Source organism: Notolepis coatsorum (assembly GCF_963971535.1).
Source record: "Notolepis coatsorum genome assembly, chromosome: 5".
NCBI classification, from domain to species: domain Eukaryota; kingdom Metazoa; phylum Chordata; class Actinopteri; order Aulopiformes; family Paralepididae; genus Notolepis; species Notolepis coatsorum.
This window is the reverse complement of record NC_140169.1, coordinates 115,081,873-115,097,396: the sequence shown is the minus strand read 5'-3', so window position 1 is coordinate 115,097,396 and position 15,524 is coordinate 115,081,873. Positions and strand designations below refer to the sequence as shown.

Here is a 15,524-nt window from a genome sequence, read left to right as displayed (position 1 = left end):
TGCGTCGGTCTCTACCTGCCCGATGGAAACAGAGGATTACATGGTAGAGGCAGACAGGTTCTTATTTGAAGGCCCGGTAGAGACGAGTATCCCGCCCGTCCAGGTAACACTGGAGGGGGGTGAAATGTCTCCTTGGGGCGCCTTGTTTGAAGACGTCGGGGAAGACCCTCGGACTCGTCGGCAGGATGCCCTACTATCAGCCACATCAGAATGTGGCTCCTTGACCAGTCGAAGCCTGCTGCATGTGAGGGATGCGGGCTCGGTGGAGGAAAGTCTGCAGGGGGAACTGCAGGCTTTGTTTCCCGAGCTTATGGCGGTGGCGGCCGCTGCAAACGGCGTGCCGCTGCCGCAGCCACTGCCTGTTCCTGTCCCTGATGATCTAATAGGTCATCTCTGGCAACGTCGCCTGGTGAGAGGGGTGGACGTTGTCTACCCATTTTTCCCCTCAATGGGGGCCTATGTTCGTCGGGGCCAGGTGGTATCCCACATCATGGGCCTCACCCCCGCCTACGTACGAGTTACGTGGGTGGCGGGTTTGGTCGACGGTATGAGAGAGGGCGTGACACGTCTGGATAGGCCGATGGCCGCGCTCCTCTGTCCGGAGGTGGTGTGGGAGCCTTTATGCAAGCCGATTCCGCAAGGAAAATCGGCGAGGCGGTTGGCTTACTGGAGCGACCAGTCTTTTATCGCCGGAACACAATCTTTAGCCGCTGCGTCTAACATCGCACAGCTGGCAAGATTCATATCCGGGGTATTGACGGGCGGCATGGAGCTGAGTGATGAACAACATGACCAGCTCATCCAGGCGGCAGGAGCTATCCTGCATCTGACACAGCTGCAGGCCATAGCCGCTGGGAAAATGCGCGCCCTGGCGACTCTGAACCAGCGCCACCTTTGGCTGGAGCAGGCCCGTGTACCGGAGAAGAAAAGAAGTCCTCTTCTGACGGCACCCCTCTCAGATGCTGGACTGTTCGGGACGGCCCTGCAATTGATGACCTCAACGTGCAGAGAAATGGCAGAGGAGCGATCCGTGCTCCAACCCCATTTTCCCCCTCCCGACATCGCCGGTGGAGTCAGACGGCTACCACGTCGTCGAGCTTCCTCCGCCGTGGCTGCTACTGCCTCCACCGCCACTGCTGGCCCATCGAAGAAGGCCAGGAGGAGAGACAGCGCCGCTGCTGCAGCCGGCCCATCTACGCCTGGAGGAGACGGTAGGGATCGACGTGACCAGCCACCGATTGTCTACCGTCCCTCCGGGGCTTCCCGGGGTGGCAAATCCCGAGCGGCTCGAGGTGGCAGGCGCCACTAGGCCCAGTGACTTTTTTCCCCTGTGGTCCCCTCTGTTAATCCCCTCCCCGGCCTCTCATATAATTTGATTTGTTCGAAAATAAAAGGTCCCCTCTAAAGGGGGACTGTATTTTTTGTTAACAAACTGTGTGTTTCTTCACCAAAACATATGATGAGGTTGCAAAGTGTGAGTCTTCACTAGTATACATTGATAGAAGGGTTGCATTCGTGTTATGAGCTTAAGCAAGGTCTGCAGCCTACACTCAGTTATAGGAAGGTTTCTACCTCGGCCTGACACTCCACATGCAGGTAGAGGCTGGTTGTATGGTCTGTTGCTTACACAAGAAGTAATGTTGAGCTACAACACTATTGTGTTAGTTGCAGTAATGCTCGTATACACACGTTCCACGGCCCAGCCGTTCACTCTCTCTATCAGTGTTTTTTTATGTACAACATGGAATGCGGGTGTAGGATTCACACACACACGCGACTTGGTTTTGTTGTAAACCCTGTTCACAGTTATCTGTGGGTAGCGTGCATTGTATTAGCTTGCGCTATTCATTAGCATTCTACCAAAGGTTTCATATGCTACAGTTGTTATTGTGTGTAGGGGGAAGGGTTTGTGAGGGGGTGCCGAATAAACCCCTCCTTCCCACTTCTGATTGGTCAGGGGGGTTTTCTCATCTCCTGTTAGGCCAGTCGGGGCCAAGCCGTTAGGCGCCTTGGCAGGGAGGGGGGGGGGAAGGGTTGCCCTGACTCTGCTCCTATTAAAAACAGGCGTTGAGTGTTGGGTTCCCCCCCGTCATGGCATACGTCACTACGCACGTTGCTATGACGATGGCTTCCGTGAGTTAGATCTTTACGTACGATCTGTTGTGTCAAAGTGTCGGGATAGAGCGTAGGACTTACGGGTCCACTACGCTCGATTTTATGTGTAACTTGAGTCACTTGGTCACGTGACTCGTAGTTACCATGGCTTTTTCATTCTACGACTCACGTGGGAAGGCTCTCTGGGGAATTCCGGTCTAAATCCTCTGTGAGAGGGGTGACTGGATGTAAAAATGTAAACAGTTTTTACCCTCGGCTGTGTAAAATGGGATTCATGTCTGTTGGTGCTTCCTTCTTTTTTAATAAAAAGAGTTGGAGTATAGGAAGCGCCACACCCCTCTTGTCGTTTCCCCTGGGCGCCTTGGGGATTCACTGAAAGGTCTAAATAGCCTGTTCATTGATGTGGTTGTGTCCCGACGCACGCTTAGTGCTAGCTCGGGGTGTTCTGTTAAAGATCATGCGGGTAGCTAGTACGCCTTGGTTGCTTGTGGTTAAAACAGCGTTTTTATAAAGCAACTGGCATGGAGTTTTTTTCCCCTCTTCCGACAACCTGTTATTGGTTCTCGACGGATTCTCGTTCATATCTGGGGGATGATAACGGAATGGATCTGAACATATGTAGAGGGGTTTCACGCCCTTGGGGTGGGCCACCTAGCGCGGTTCGCACCGGCCGTCTGGGTGGCGCCCTCTTTTCATGTTTTAGATCAACACGCATATCTGCCCCTTCTCCTGGAGTAGGCATGTCGGCGTGGTTAGGGCATGGGACTGGTTCTGGTCGCGCTGGTCCAGGTCAGTTAACCCGTTTGTCCGCCGGGGATGCAGATCTGCTGTTCTGGTACCCTGAGGGACTTGGGCTTTTTTCGGGGGGAAAAATGCCGGGTCGGCCTGGGGTGTCACAAGGTTAGGCGTTATAGAGACCCTTGTTGGGTACTCTTTTGTACCTGGCACTATCATAAGGGGCTGGTTCTCTTTTTCTTCGCTCCTCTCTCACGCATGGCGGAGGGAGGGCTGTCGGGGTGGTCTTCTGGACCTCCTCTAGTAACCCTGTGTGCGTCCCGAGCCGCCGGGTCCGGTCCGAAGTAACGTTTCGTTGATACCGTAGACCTGGGATAACCCTTTTTTCTTGAGGGGTTATAGGAACAACCACCGCATCTGGTAACGACAGGGTGGTTGGTTCCCTGGTGTGTTGGAGCAGAATCAACTCCCGGGTTACCCGGTTGAGTGTGCCCCTGCATGTTCATGACGTCTGCCAAATCATGTCAGTCTTCTCTGCCTCAACCTCTCTGGGGTTTTTAATGGAGGCTTTGTCATGGTGATCAACAACGCCAGCATACGCCCCTTCCGCCGGGGCGGCTGTTTTCAGCTGACTCCTTTGGCGCCTGTCTCGTCCGCAGTGCTCCAGGCTCAGGTTACAGCCTGTTGCCTGGTTTCCCCGGTGCGCTGCCTGCTTCCGTTGGTTGAACTTTTTTGTGTGCTTACGGCCATGCTGACTGCCTGTTCTGCAGGGTCAGTGTGCCAGGCGGTGTGCTATCTACACCTCAGACTTCTGCCGCAACTCAAGCGGGTGTCACCTGCAGAAGTTCTCAGATGACTCCTCCATCGTAAGCTACATCACCGACGATGATGAGGAGGAGTACAGAGCCCTGGTGGAGAGCTTCGTGGGGTGGAGCGACAGCAACCACCTCCAACTCAACACCAGTAAGACCAAGGAGCTGGTGGTGGACTTCCGGAGGGGCAAGAAGAGGCCCCCCCCGATTCCCATCTCCATCCGAGGGGTGGATGTGGAGATGGTGGACTCATACAAGTTCCTTGGGGTACACCTGAACAATAAACTGGACTGGTCGGATAACACAGAGGCCCTCTACAGGAAGGGACAGAGCAGGCTGTTCTTCCTGAGGAGACTCAGGTCCTTCAATGTGTGCAACAGACTGCTGCAGTCTTTTTACCAGTCTGTTGTGGCCAGCATCCTCTTCTATGCTGTGGCATGCTGGGGAGGCTACATCAACTCAAGGGACACCAACAAGCTCAACAAGCTGGTGAGGAAGGCTAGCTCCGTGGTGGGAGTCGAGCTACCTAGACTTGAGGTGATGGCAGAGAGGGGGATTATAAGGAAGCTGGCTGCCATCATGGAGAACCCCTACCACCCCCTCTACGACAAGCTAGTCAAGATGAGAAGCTCGTTCAGCCACAGACTCATTCCCCCCCGACACTCAACTAACCGCCTCGGACAGTCCTTCATACCAGCGGCCATCAGCCTCCACAACAGTGGGCAGCGACTTGCAGCCTCCACAACAGGGGGCAGCGACAGCGACTGCTACCAGACATTGACCTGGGACTTATAGGAACCCAAGGAGGACAACCTACACTACCTTAGGCTTACTGCACCTTATGTGGATACTGTGATACTGTGAATAATGTATATTTCAGTGGATACCGTGATACGGTGAATAATGTATACTCAGTAGATAGTAAATTATAACACTACCTTATGCATACTGCACCTTATGTGACACTGTGAATAATGTGAATATTTCTTCAGCTAGTCAGATAGTAAATTATATTGACCATATTGACCAAATAGTTTACACTGCCTGTGTTGTTTTTACTACCTGTACACTGTGTTGTTTTACTACCTGTACCCCCCCCCCCCCTCCCCCCCATGCTGCTATGATGCCTGAATTTCCCCAAGGGGATCAATAAAGGAATATCTTATCTTATCTTATTGGGGGGAAAGGGCCCGCTCTTGGAGGGGCCTTATCCGAATACGCTGGCGATGTGGGTCACTAAGTGACCACCTGGTGGGGTCTTGATGCCTGGCGTCATTGACCTCTCCGGGCCCCCGTTTTCCAGGGGATCCAGTCCCTTCAGTGGGTCTGGGTCTTCCTTCGCGCTCCGCTGCTACGGCCTTGCCACGGGGTTGGGCTTGCTCTTGACCCCGTGATTCTGGGGGCAGTAACGAGGTTGTTCCTTCCGTTCGTTCCCGGGTGGCATGCGGGTTGTGCGTGTGTGTAGTCGTGGGGTCAAGCCACGGTCTGCTCACCCTGTGCGTTGAGTTGCTTGAGTGCCTCTTCGCACGGTCGGATCCGTCTCCCTCCCGTAAGCCTCCAATAGGGAGGGTATCCTCCATTAGGGAGGGTCGGGGGGGGCTCGGTCCTCCCCGATCTGATGGTTGTGGGGGGCCTCAGCGGGGTACATTTGTCGGGCTATGGCTCTCGCTCAGCCTCCCTTGTGCAAGTGTGATGCTGAGCGAGACCCATTACGAAATAGAACGTTAGGTTATGGCTATAACCAAGTCCTATGAGTAATGGTGACGCTCAGCATCAGACGCCGCTGCGGCCCTTGATCTCACCTTGTGGTGAAAGCTTGGGAAGGAGGCGAGTAGGTGACCACACACCTGCTTATGAGGGTAAGCTGATAGGGGTGTGGCCAGACGAATGTTGGGATGTAAAGGTACTAAGGCTGAGCCCGAACGTTCAAACGTTCGTTCATTAAGCTGACATTCGGACTTTAATTAATGGGTTCGAACGTTCGGTGAAAAAAAATAAAGCAGGCGCAACGACGGTGAGGCGATGTGAAGCGGCGCGTCCCCCGAGTCGCTCGGCTCAACCAGTATGGTCTCTGCCGGGCTGTTGCTGGATACTCAACCAGAGCTCTAGTCTCAACCAATGCAATAGAACAATTTTGATTGAATGACAGGCGATTCTGCCAATTACGTCACACCGCTTGCACCCGCCTCTGCTGTTACCACCAATCGGCAAGCGTTTATTATTTTTTTTACTTCCGGCAATGCCGCCATTGATCTGCTTGAGAGAAGCATTAACGTAGCGTTAGCTCCCCGCCGAGGAAGTAAAAGTCGTAACAAGGTTTCCATAGGTGAACCTGCGGAAGGATCATTAATGAATACCAGCCTTTTTCGGCCACGGAGCGCGAGCTTCATGGCGGGAGGTGGTTGCGTTGGAAACAACTCTGGCCAAGGCGGCAGGCGTGTTGGGAGCCCGGCGGGACCCCCGCGCCGGTGTCTCTGTCTCTCTGCCGTCCCCCGTTCCGAGGTAGACGGTGGAAGGAGCCGAGGCGCGCGCCTCTCTCCTTCCCGTCGACCAAGAGTGAATACCTGTTATTGAACGTGTAACACTAACTATATAACGTTAATGCCACAAAACGAATGCTTTTGTTTATCTAGCCCCTTACGTGACTGCGGTGTGCAAGGGCTATTGTTTATCATAGGAACTTTGAGTCTTTGATGCAGTACTCAGTAGCTTGTTTATTTTCTTCTCAGTGCTTTGTTTAATTACATGTTTACATGAACAGCCACCACTGTAAACAACATGTTTTTTCACCAATAGATTATGCAATGCCGCCCTCCGTAGGATCTATAATAAAAAAAAATTATATATATAAAAAAAACAATGTAATAAAAAAAAAGTTTTATTAAAATATTTACAAAAAACGAACGTTCGAACGTTCGTTCGATAAACCCTGGCGAACGTTCGAACCCTAAAAACAGGGTTCGGGCTCAGCCTTAAAAGGTACATGGTGGAATTTTTTATTCAGTGCACGTGCACGAAGTGAAGTACAGTGCAAGTGTGATGCTGAGCGTCACCATTACTCATAGAACTTGGTTATAGCCATAACCTAACGTTATTGTAGTAGCAGAAGTAGTAGTTGTTATTGTAGTAGCAGAAGTAGTAGTAGTAGTAGCAGCAGTAGTAGTTGTTATTGTAGTAGCAGAAATAGTAGTAGTAGCGATTGTTATTGTAGTAGTAGTAGCAGTTGTTATTGTAGTAGCAGCAGTAGTAGTTGTTATTGTAGTAGCAGAAGTTGTAGTAGTAGCGATTTTATTGTAGTAGTAGCAGTAGCCGTATTAGTAGTGTAGTGCTATTTTTCCAATCACTGCTTATGTAAAATCCTACATCGAGAGAATTAGCAGAGTCCTCTGGTCACATAGATCAACTGTTGGGTGTGCAGGTGTGCTTCACATAATAGCACACTAAGGTGTGGCTTTATGAGTTTGAGTGACCTCATGTTATGGCTTTTGGCTGAACTCAGACATGGGCAAGTCCAGTCTGCTGATGACAGCCCGCTTAGTCATAGTCACTGACTATGTCTCACACACACACACTCAACACCACAACAGCTCTCCTAACACACACCCTCACTACAAGCCACAAAGTGAAATGATCAGAGGCTGGAACTACTTTCATATTGGAATCACGGCTCCCTGTGCGGAGTGATCTGAGATATCAGATCAATTCAGATCACAGTGGAACTTCAGCCCCTGAGGCTATGTTGCCAAAGCATTGTTGAAGAACAATGGCAGTGCAGTGTGGAGGAATGTAGGGTAAATAAGGGCGTGGCCCACCTCAGGACTACAGTAGGCTGGGACTGGGACTGCAGGGAGAGACTGAAGCATTGAGGCTTGAAACACACTATAGGATGTGGTCTAATTGATACATTGGGATGTTTAGACACCCAATGCCCACTGATCATTTTAAACCAAAATATCACCGTTACCTGGACATTGGAATTGCTGGTCCATCGTGCATGCATTCACCTAAGGGGTCATCCCCCTTCCAACCCTAACTGAGCCACAGCAGCATCCCAGCTTGTCACACAATTCCACTTTCTACCCGCGATTCCTCTCATATTCGCAACATGAAATCACACACCAAGCACACCTGCGTGGGTGTTGTAAAATTATCTAAAGTCTCTGTGAGATCTGCAAACAGAAAACTCACCCAAACGTAGTAAAGTTTTTAATAATTAGATAGGAGTCTTTAATTATGCAAACAAGAAGCAGGCGTTCTTTGGGATAGGTTGGATCGATAGGAAATAAGTGGCTTAAGTTTGTCCCCTTTTTAGAATCACAAAACTTGCAGGATATTCAAGGAACACTTAAGGAATGTCCAAGGCATACTGTTTTGTTGAAGAAAGAAAAAGCAAAAAGCCATTCTTTTTCTAAGGCTTGGCAAAACGCTGCATAGAGCAGTGGGTTCCAGCTCAGGGGAGCCTTCGTCTGGGAGCCAGGCAGTGGAGCCTTCGTCTGGGAGCCAGGCAGGGGAGCCTTCGTCTGGGAGCCAGGCAGGGGAGCCTTCACCTGGGAGCCAGGCAGGGGAGCCTTCGTCTGGGAGCCAGGCAGGGAAGCCTTCGTCTGGGAGCCAGGCAGGGGAGCCTTCGTCTGGGAACCAGGTAGGGGAGCTTTCATCTGGGAGCCAGGCAGGAGAGCCTTCGTCTGGGAGCCAGGCAGGGAAGCCTTCGTCTGGGAGCCAGGCAGGGGAGCCTTCACCTGGGAGCCAGGCAGGGGAGCCTTCGTCTGGGAGCCAGGCAGGAGAGCCTTCGTCTGGGAGCCAGGCAGGGAAGCCTTCGTCTGGGAGCCAGGCAGGGGAGCCTTCACCTGGGAGCCAGGCAGGGGAGCCTTCACCTGGGAGCCAGGCAGGGGAGCCTTCGTCTGGGAGCCAGGCAGGAGAGCCTTCGTCTGGGAGCCAGGCAGGGAAGCCTTCGTCTGGGAGCCAGGCAGGGGAGCCTTCACCTGGGAGCCAGGCAGGAGAGCCTTCGTCTGGGAGCCAGGCAGGGAAGCCTTCGTCTGGGAGCCAGGCAGGGGAGCCTTCGTCTGGGAGCCAGGCAGGGGAGCCTTCGTCTGGGAGCCAGGCAGGGGAGCCTTCACCTGGGAGCCAGGCAGGGAAGCCTTCACCTGGGAGCCAGGCAGGGGAGCCTTCGTCTGGGAGCCAGGCAGGGGAGCCTTCGTCTGGGAGCCAGGCAGGGGAGCCTTCACCTGGGAGCCAGGCAGGGGAGCCTTCGTCTGGGAGCCAGGCAGGGGAGCCTTCGTCTGGGGGCCAGGCAGGGGAGCCTTCGTCTGGGAGCCAGGCAGGGGAGCCTTCACCTGGGAGCCAGGCAGGGGAGCCTTCGTCTGGGAACCAGGTAGGGGAGCTTTCATCTGGGAGCCAGGCAGGAGAGCCTTCGTCTGGGAGCCAGGCAGGGAAGCCTTCGTCTGGGAGCCTTCACCTGGGAGCCAGGCAGGGAAGCCTTCACCTGGGAGCCAGGCAGGGGAGCCTTCGTCTGGGAGCCAGGCAGGGGAGCCTTCGTCTGGGAGCCAGGCAGGGGAGCCTTCACCTGGGAGCCAGGCAGGGGAGCCTTCGTCTGGGAGCCAGGCAGGGGAGCCTTCGTCTGGGGGCCAGGCAGGGGAGCCTTCGTCTGGGAGCCAGGCAGGGGAGCCTTCACCTGGGAGCCAGGCAGGGGAGCCTTCGTCTGGGGGCCAGGCAGGCTGGCTATCCTGCTCTCTTGGGCTGAAACACGTTGCTCTGTACAGGTTTTTTTTGCCAAACCATGAAAAATGTATGGCTTTTTAACTTTTTTGCAACAGAACAGTGCATTCTACAAGTTTTACCATTCTATGAAGGGAAACTGTTGACTTCCGTGTTCTTCTTATCCTGTTCTACATTCTTGCTGTTTAGACGTTTAGCCATCCCAAATCAACTAATGTGTAATCTGAAAAACACACAATGTACGTACTGATCTTCTCCACCAATTTGAGCATGAGGCCTCCGATATGCAGGTCTCCCTTCACTCTGAGTTTAAACCTCATGGACTCGTCTCCGTCTCTCCTGTCCACCTGCACCGACAGCTCCCATGACGTGTTGCCATACTCTGCTGCTGTTATCATGGTCCTGACAGGAGACTGGGCTGGAGAGAGAGAGAGAGGGGGGGGGTATACTTAGGATGCTGTCATATGGCTGATTGGTTCATAGAAAACAAATCAACGTCACAACGTTGACCAATTTCCAATTCCTAAATGTAGCAGAGTAGCCCTGCCTGAAGCCTAAGTAATGTGTCACTTGGCCAGGGGAGTTGCCCCTGTGGCTACCTGACAGATGTCTGGTTTCCTGCGCAGGTCTCTCAGGTGTGCTCCAGCGGTGCCGTGTATCAGACGGGTTCTCAACAGGGTGGGAGATCAAAGAGGGGTGACTGTAGCAGAGTAGCCTTAACCCTTTCACTGCCACACTACCAAAGGGTTAACCCTTTCAATACGACAATACAGAAGGTTAACCCTTTCACGACCACACTACAGAAGGTTAACCCTTTCACGACCACACTACAGACGGTTAACCCTTTCACGACCACACTACAGAGGTAGTGAAAGGTTAACCTTCTGTAGTGTGGTAGTGAAAGGGTTAAAGGGGGATCCTGAACTGTCGGGGCATAGGAGGAACATTATGTGAATTCTTAAAATGGGTGGTATTCCCCTTTTAAGTTCCCTCATTCACTGACCAGTAGATGTTTGGCTTCCAATGCAAGAGACCAGGGTTCAAATCCTGTTTAGGACGACTAATGCAAGATAGATGTGGAGAGTGGCGTGACTCAACGTATACAACGGCTACTAGGGGTGCCACAATACCATTTAGATTGTCAAAGCACCAGCTTGATATTTGACGATCTAACAGCTTTTTCTGCAATACGATACAATTCAATTCAGAAGAATAATGATTGATATGATACGATATATTGCGATCCAACAAACAAAATCATGTTACAACATTTCTCGCATTTCTTACAACATGTCAAGTCTTGAACACATAGGCTATAAACAAAATGAGTTTGAGTGCTCTTGAATATCTATGGCACCATTCCTCGAACACTTAAAGAATGTTGTATTGTGAATAACAATTTATTTGGTATGGTCTTTTCACCACCTTTTTCACCAATAGACTACTGAAAATGGCTTAGCAGCATCCCTACACCTTTTGCCCTCATTCAGAATACAAGGATCTATGAAAGATAGATCCCCTTCCCCCCTCACATCTTCCCATGATGTCTTCATCCAAGCCAGCTAACTTTCTCTTTGCAAGCTGGGCGATAGAGACCATGCTAGGTTCCCAAGATTATTTGAGTCATTGATTGATTGATTGATTGAAAAGTTTATTAACAGATTGCAGAATGGGTACAGTACAGTACAGCTCAATACATACAATTGTTAAGAGGATGCAGACCTGAGAAAGACTTTCGTCTTGTTTCCATCAGGGTCCCCCATTTTCAATTCATCATATGACACACATGACATACAGATAGACAGTACTGCTACATCTATACATTTATGACATAGCAGATTTTCAAATACAGTACTGTTTGTGATACTAAAAAAAATCCAGAAGAAGAGTATATACATTTGACATAGAAACTGTGCATTGGGGGAGGTTGGGTAGGTGGGGTGGGGCTGTACATTGGAGGTGGGGGGGGGGGGGGGGGGGGGGGGGGTTGGTAGGGGGGGGGGGGACACTGTACATTGGAATACTGACATACATTTGACATGGAAACTGTACATTGGAGGAGGTTGGGTAGGTGGGGTGGGGTTGGGTGGGGCTGTACATTGGAATACTGACAAAGCCATGCACAGTCACACAGTCAGCTTAGAATTTAAGGAAGTATAGAGAAGCTCCCTCCCTTCAGGAGAATAATGTGAAACGGGTGCTCTGGTGACGAGTTCTGCACAATTAACAATCTGTATAGTAAATAAAAAAAACACGAGTGAAGGGGACCTTTAATTATCCGAATCAACATCAACACATTACATGGATTTAACCGGATTGTTGCCTTTTGAATTCATGCATTTATCCAAATCAATGAACTGTTACACCCCTAACGGCTACCACCACAAGTGATTTAGTTTTCCTTTTATCAATGCAGATTTGTTTCCCTGTTTAAAGCAGGAGTCCGTGCCCTTTGAGCACATTTCAAAGTGTCTGTGCGTGTGAGTGGTATGGTGAGAGGCCCTGTTCTGAGCCCAAACACACATGAATAAAATATCAACACAGAAGGAGAGGAAGGAAGAGAAGAGATATAGACATTGGAAAGCGCTGGCAGGAAAAAAATTGTCAAGGGAGCTTTGGAAGAACACAGCGATCATCACGAACAACACGAGTTCCTAGAAGAGAGAGAGAGAGAGAGAGAGAGAGAGAGAGAGAGAGAGAGAGAGAGAGAGAGAGAGAGAGAGAGAGAGAGAGAGAGAGAGAGAGAGAGAGAATAGCTGCAATATAGACAAACTAAGTGGAGATGGCCTGGGGAGAAAGAGACATAGCATAATGTATATTATTATATTTGTTACAATATAACAATTGACATATTCACGAGGACAACTGAGGAAGAGAGAGAGAGAGAAAAATAGAGTATAGTTCCTGGAATTCGGTATCGGTACCCAATGATACCTTTTTTCGGTACTTAACTCTCTCTGTAATAACAACAAAAAAAATCTCAATTTCAACATTGTTATTTATTTAGAACATTGTTATGTATTGTTGTAAGTATAACAGACCACAAAAAATAAATCGCATGATCATGTATTATGTTTTCAAATGTTTAAATATCAACATTATCTGGCCATCCTCAGTAAATATGATCAAACTCCTCTGACCTTGTCTGGTCTTTCTAAAGACCCAAGTGACGGGACAGTAATATATATATATATATTTGTGGAAAAGGCTCCCTCTTGTCTAGTATATTACACTCTTATACTAAACATGTAAAGGTACCGATTGATCTAGCATGAATCGTTTCTCAGTACTACCGATGTAATTCGGTCGGTATGCTTAAAAGTACCAAGTTCGGTACCAAACCCTAGTGAGTGGCTGAACTGGACTTGGCCCCCTGTCAACGACTCAACGGGATAACGTGCAGTTCAATAGAAAAAGCTCTGTCGGTGTTGCTGCATAGCCTGGCCACCTAGCAAGCAACAGACATCACCTGTTGTCTCTGCAGCGAGTGAGAGAACAAGCCCAGAGGCCCTGTTCTGAGCCCAAACACACATGAATAAAATATCAACACAGAAGGAGAGGAAGGAAGAGAAGAGATATAGACATTGGAAAGCGCTGGCAGGAAAAAAAATGGTCAAGGGAGCTTTGGAAGAACACAGCGATCATCACGACCAACACGAGTTCCTAGAAGAGAGAGAGAGAGAGAGAGAGAGAGAGAGAGAGAGAGAGAGAGAGAGAGAGAGAGAGAGAGAGAGAGAGAGAATAGCTGCAATATAGACAAATTAAGTGGAGATGGGGAGAAAGAGACATAGCATAATGTATATTATTATATTTGTTACAATATAACAATTGACATATTCACGAGGACAACTGAGGAAGAGAGAGAGAGAGAAAAATAGAGTATAGTTGTAATATAACATTCCTCTGGATAAATTAAGTGGAGATGGGGAGAAAGAGAGAGAGAAGAGAGAGAGAGAGAGAGAGAGAGAGAGAGAGAGAGAGAGAGAGAGAGAGAGAGAGAGAGAGAGAGAGAGAGAGAGAGAGAGAGAGAGAGAGAGAGAGAGAGATGGGGGCAAACAGAGGATACTCCAACACAGGTACAGAAGGGGTGAAGCAGAAGAGGGGGGAGAGAAAGAGGGAGGGATGGAGTTTGGGATCGCTGTGGGCTCATCTGTGGAATGTGTGACGAGCATGGACACGAACACGGAGCAGGAGAGTCATTGCAAAACAACAGCAGTAGTTAACACACTACCCTGGTCTCCCTTCAGCTCGGCTCTGCCACACAAAACCTCATAAACAATGGAAGCACAGAAGTGAAATAAACACGTACACAGGCAAGCAGGCAGACAGACAGACAGACAGACACACACACGCACACACACACATGGTCTTACAGTATTAGCTTGAGGCCATGGGTAGGAATACCTACGCGTCCCATACTCTCCATCTAATAGCCTAATGGGAATGCGGCATGCAGGATAGCTAAGCTGTAGGTTTTAATGAACACTGTGAACACTCGCAACCGCAGGCCTACTACTGCGCTACATGCATTCACAAGTTTACGACCATAACAACACATGAACTACACAAAAGAACAAAACCTGCGGAGGAGACTGTTGGTATTGTAGGCCTAGTCAATTCAATTGAATGCACTTCATGAAACATAATAACAAAGGGCACTTATTTTTGACGCAACTATAATGTAGAGAATATTACACACATGCTTCTCTCTATCAAGTCATAATGTGCCAAAGCCAGAATGTATCACTCATGTGTCTACCAGAAGTAATTAGGGCAATGACTGAGCTGAATATGATTTACATTGTTATTAATATTATTGTTATGATAATAATAATTGGCCTTGGGGCCAATATATAGCCAGACAATATCAACCAATACATGACACTAATAGCTCTTATTCATAATTCTAAACAACAATAGTTTGACAACAAAGATTAGCTTATCGAAGGACTAAAGAAGAATGCAACTTAAAATAAATAATACAACGTTTAATATATATATATATATTCCCTGATTTATTTCAATAAAGACAGAGTGGAAACTCAGCTTACCTTGATTTAAAACTTTTTCCTGTCGGTACCAGCCTATTCAGAGAAATGTCTTGACCAGCGGAATGAACTAGGAATGATTCTCCCCTGGGAATAAAACCCGCCCCGCTCCACTCAACAGGTAGAGGAAGTGGGCTCGCCCCACAGTAAAGTAAATACAAAGGTAACTTTGAAATAATTACAAAATATAATTCTTATTATGTACTATTATTTAAGTTACTGCTCTGTATCCGTATGCTATACCCACAAAACACACTTCACGACGAATTGCGAGCAAAATCCCCCTAGACACATACCTGTTGTTTACGTCCACGGAGCTGTTGGGAGGTGTTGGTTAATGAAACGGCTCCCTGAGGAGATGTCGGCTGCTTTGGCTGACTTTCTTCATCAGCATTATTATCTGTTCCATATTATTAGTCACATCCTGTCAAGATGAATCATAGCGTTAGTCATGGTCTTATGATAGCGAATTGCTTTCTAAAATTAAACTATAAATGGCTATGGTAATCATTATCATTTTAAAGTGGACTATATTTACTTGCGCTTTTATGCTGTTTCCTCTGAGTACAACACACTGTTTTAAGCAACGACACAACATCGTAGCATTTTGTGTTTAATATTGTGTGTCTTTGTGTAGCCCATCATTTGTATGCAAAGTATCCTAGTAGTACTGTTTAGAGCTCCGTCATACAGCGTTAAGTGCGTCCACTCTGCCCCCCTGTGGATGTTCGTGGTAAAACGCCTTATGGTCTGGGTTGCTCATTATGTTTTTGTGAGTAATTCATTAGGAATGAATTAAGTTATTTTAATTACACACGTAAACACATTTGCGTTTTCAACATATGGTAACAATGTCTGAAATAACGACCTCCTTACCTCACAGAAAGAGAGAGAGAAAGAGGGGCGGTAACAGCTGTTGAATTTTAATTGTGCATTTTTATCACGACTGAAAGCTTATAGAATGCAGGTTGAAACGGTTTATAGTTTATTTACTAGTTATTATCAAAACGATGTATGCCACAGGGTGGCGCCATCAGACCACAGTCCTCCTCACACACAGTATAAATCTGGAAGAGTGAGGAACCCCTCTGCTTTTGGCAAG

General features: G+C 48.8%; 1 protein-coding gene across 2 annotated transcripts in view; it reads right to left on the bottom strand.

The window, feature by feature from the left end:
* Positions 1 to 14,778, bottom strand: part of fermt1 (FERM domain containing kindlin 1) — a 39,103-nt gene extending 24,325 nt beyond the window's left edge. The window contains exons 1-2 of one of the 2 annotated variants that reach the window (XM_084315026.1): positions 14,719 to 14,778; positions 9,622 to 9,792 (exon numbers count right to left, since the gene is read on the bottom strand). In XM_084315026.1, the coding sequence (XP_084171152.1) occupies positions 9,622 to 9,772 (151 nt within the window). In that variant the 5' untranslated portion in view covers positions 9,773 to 9,792; positions 14,719 to 14,778. Of the gene's footprint in view, positions 1 to 9,621; positions 9,793 to 14,425; positions 14,609 to 14,718 lie in introns of those variants that run through there. The other variant, XM_084315025.1, reaches the window with a different exon arrangement.
* Between the last annotated feature and the right edge of the window lie 746 nt (positions 14,779 to 15,524).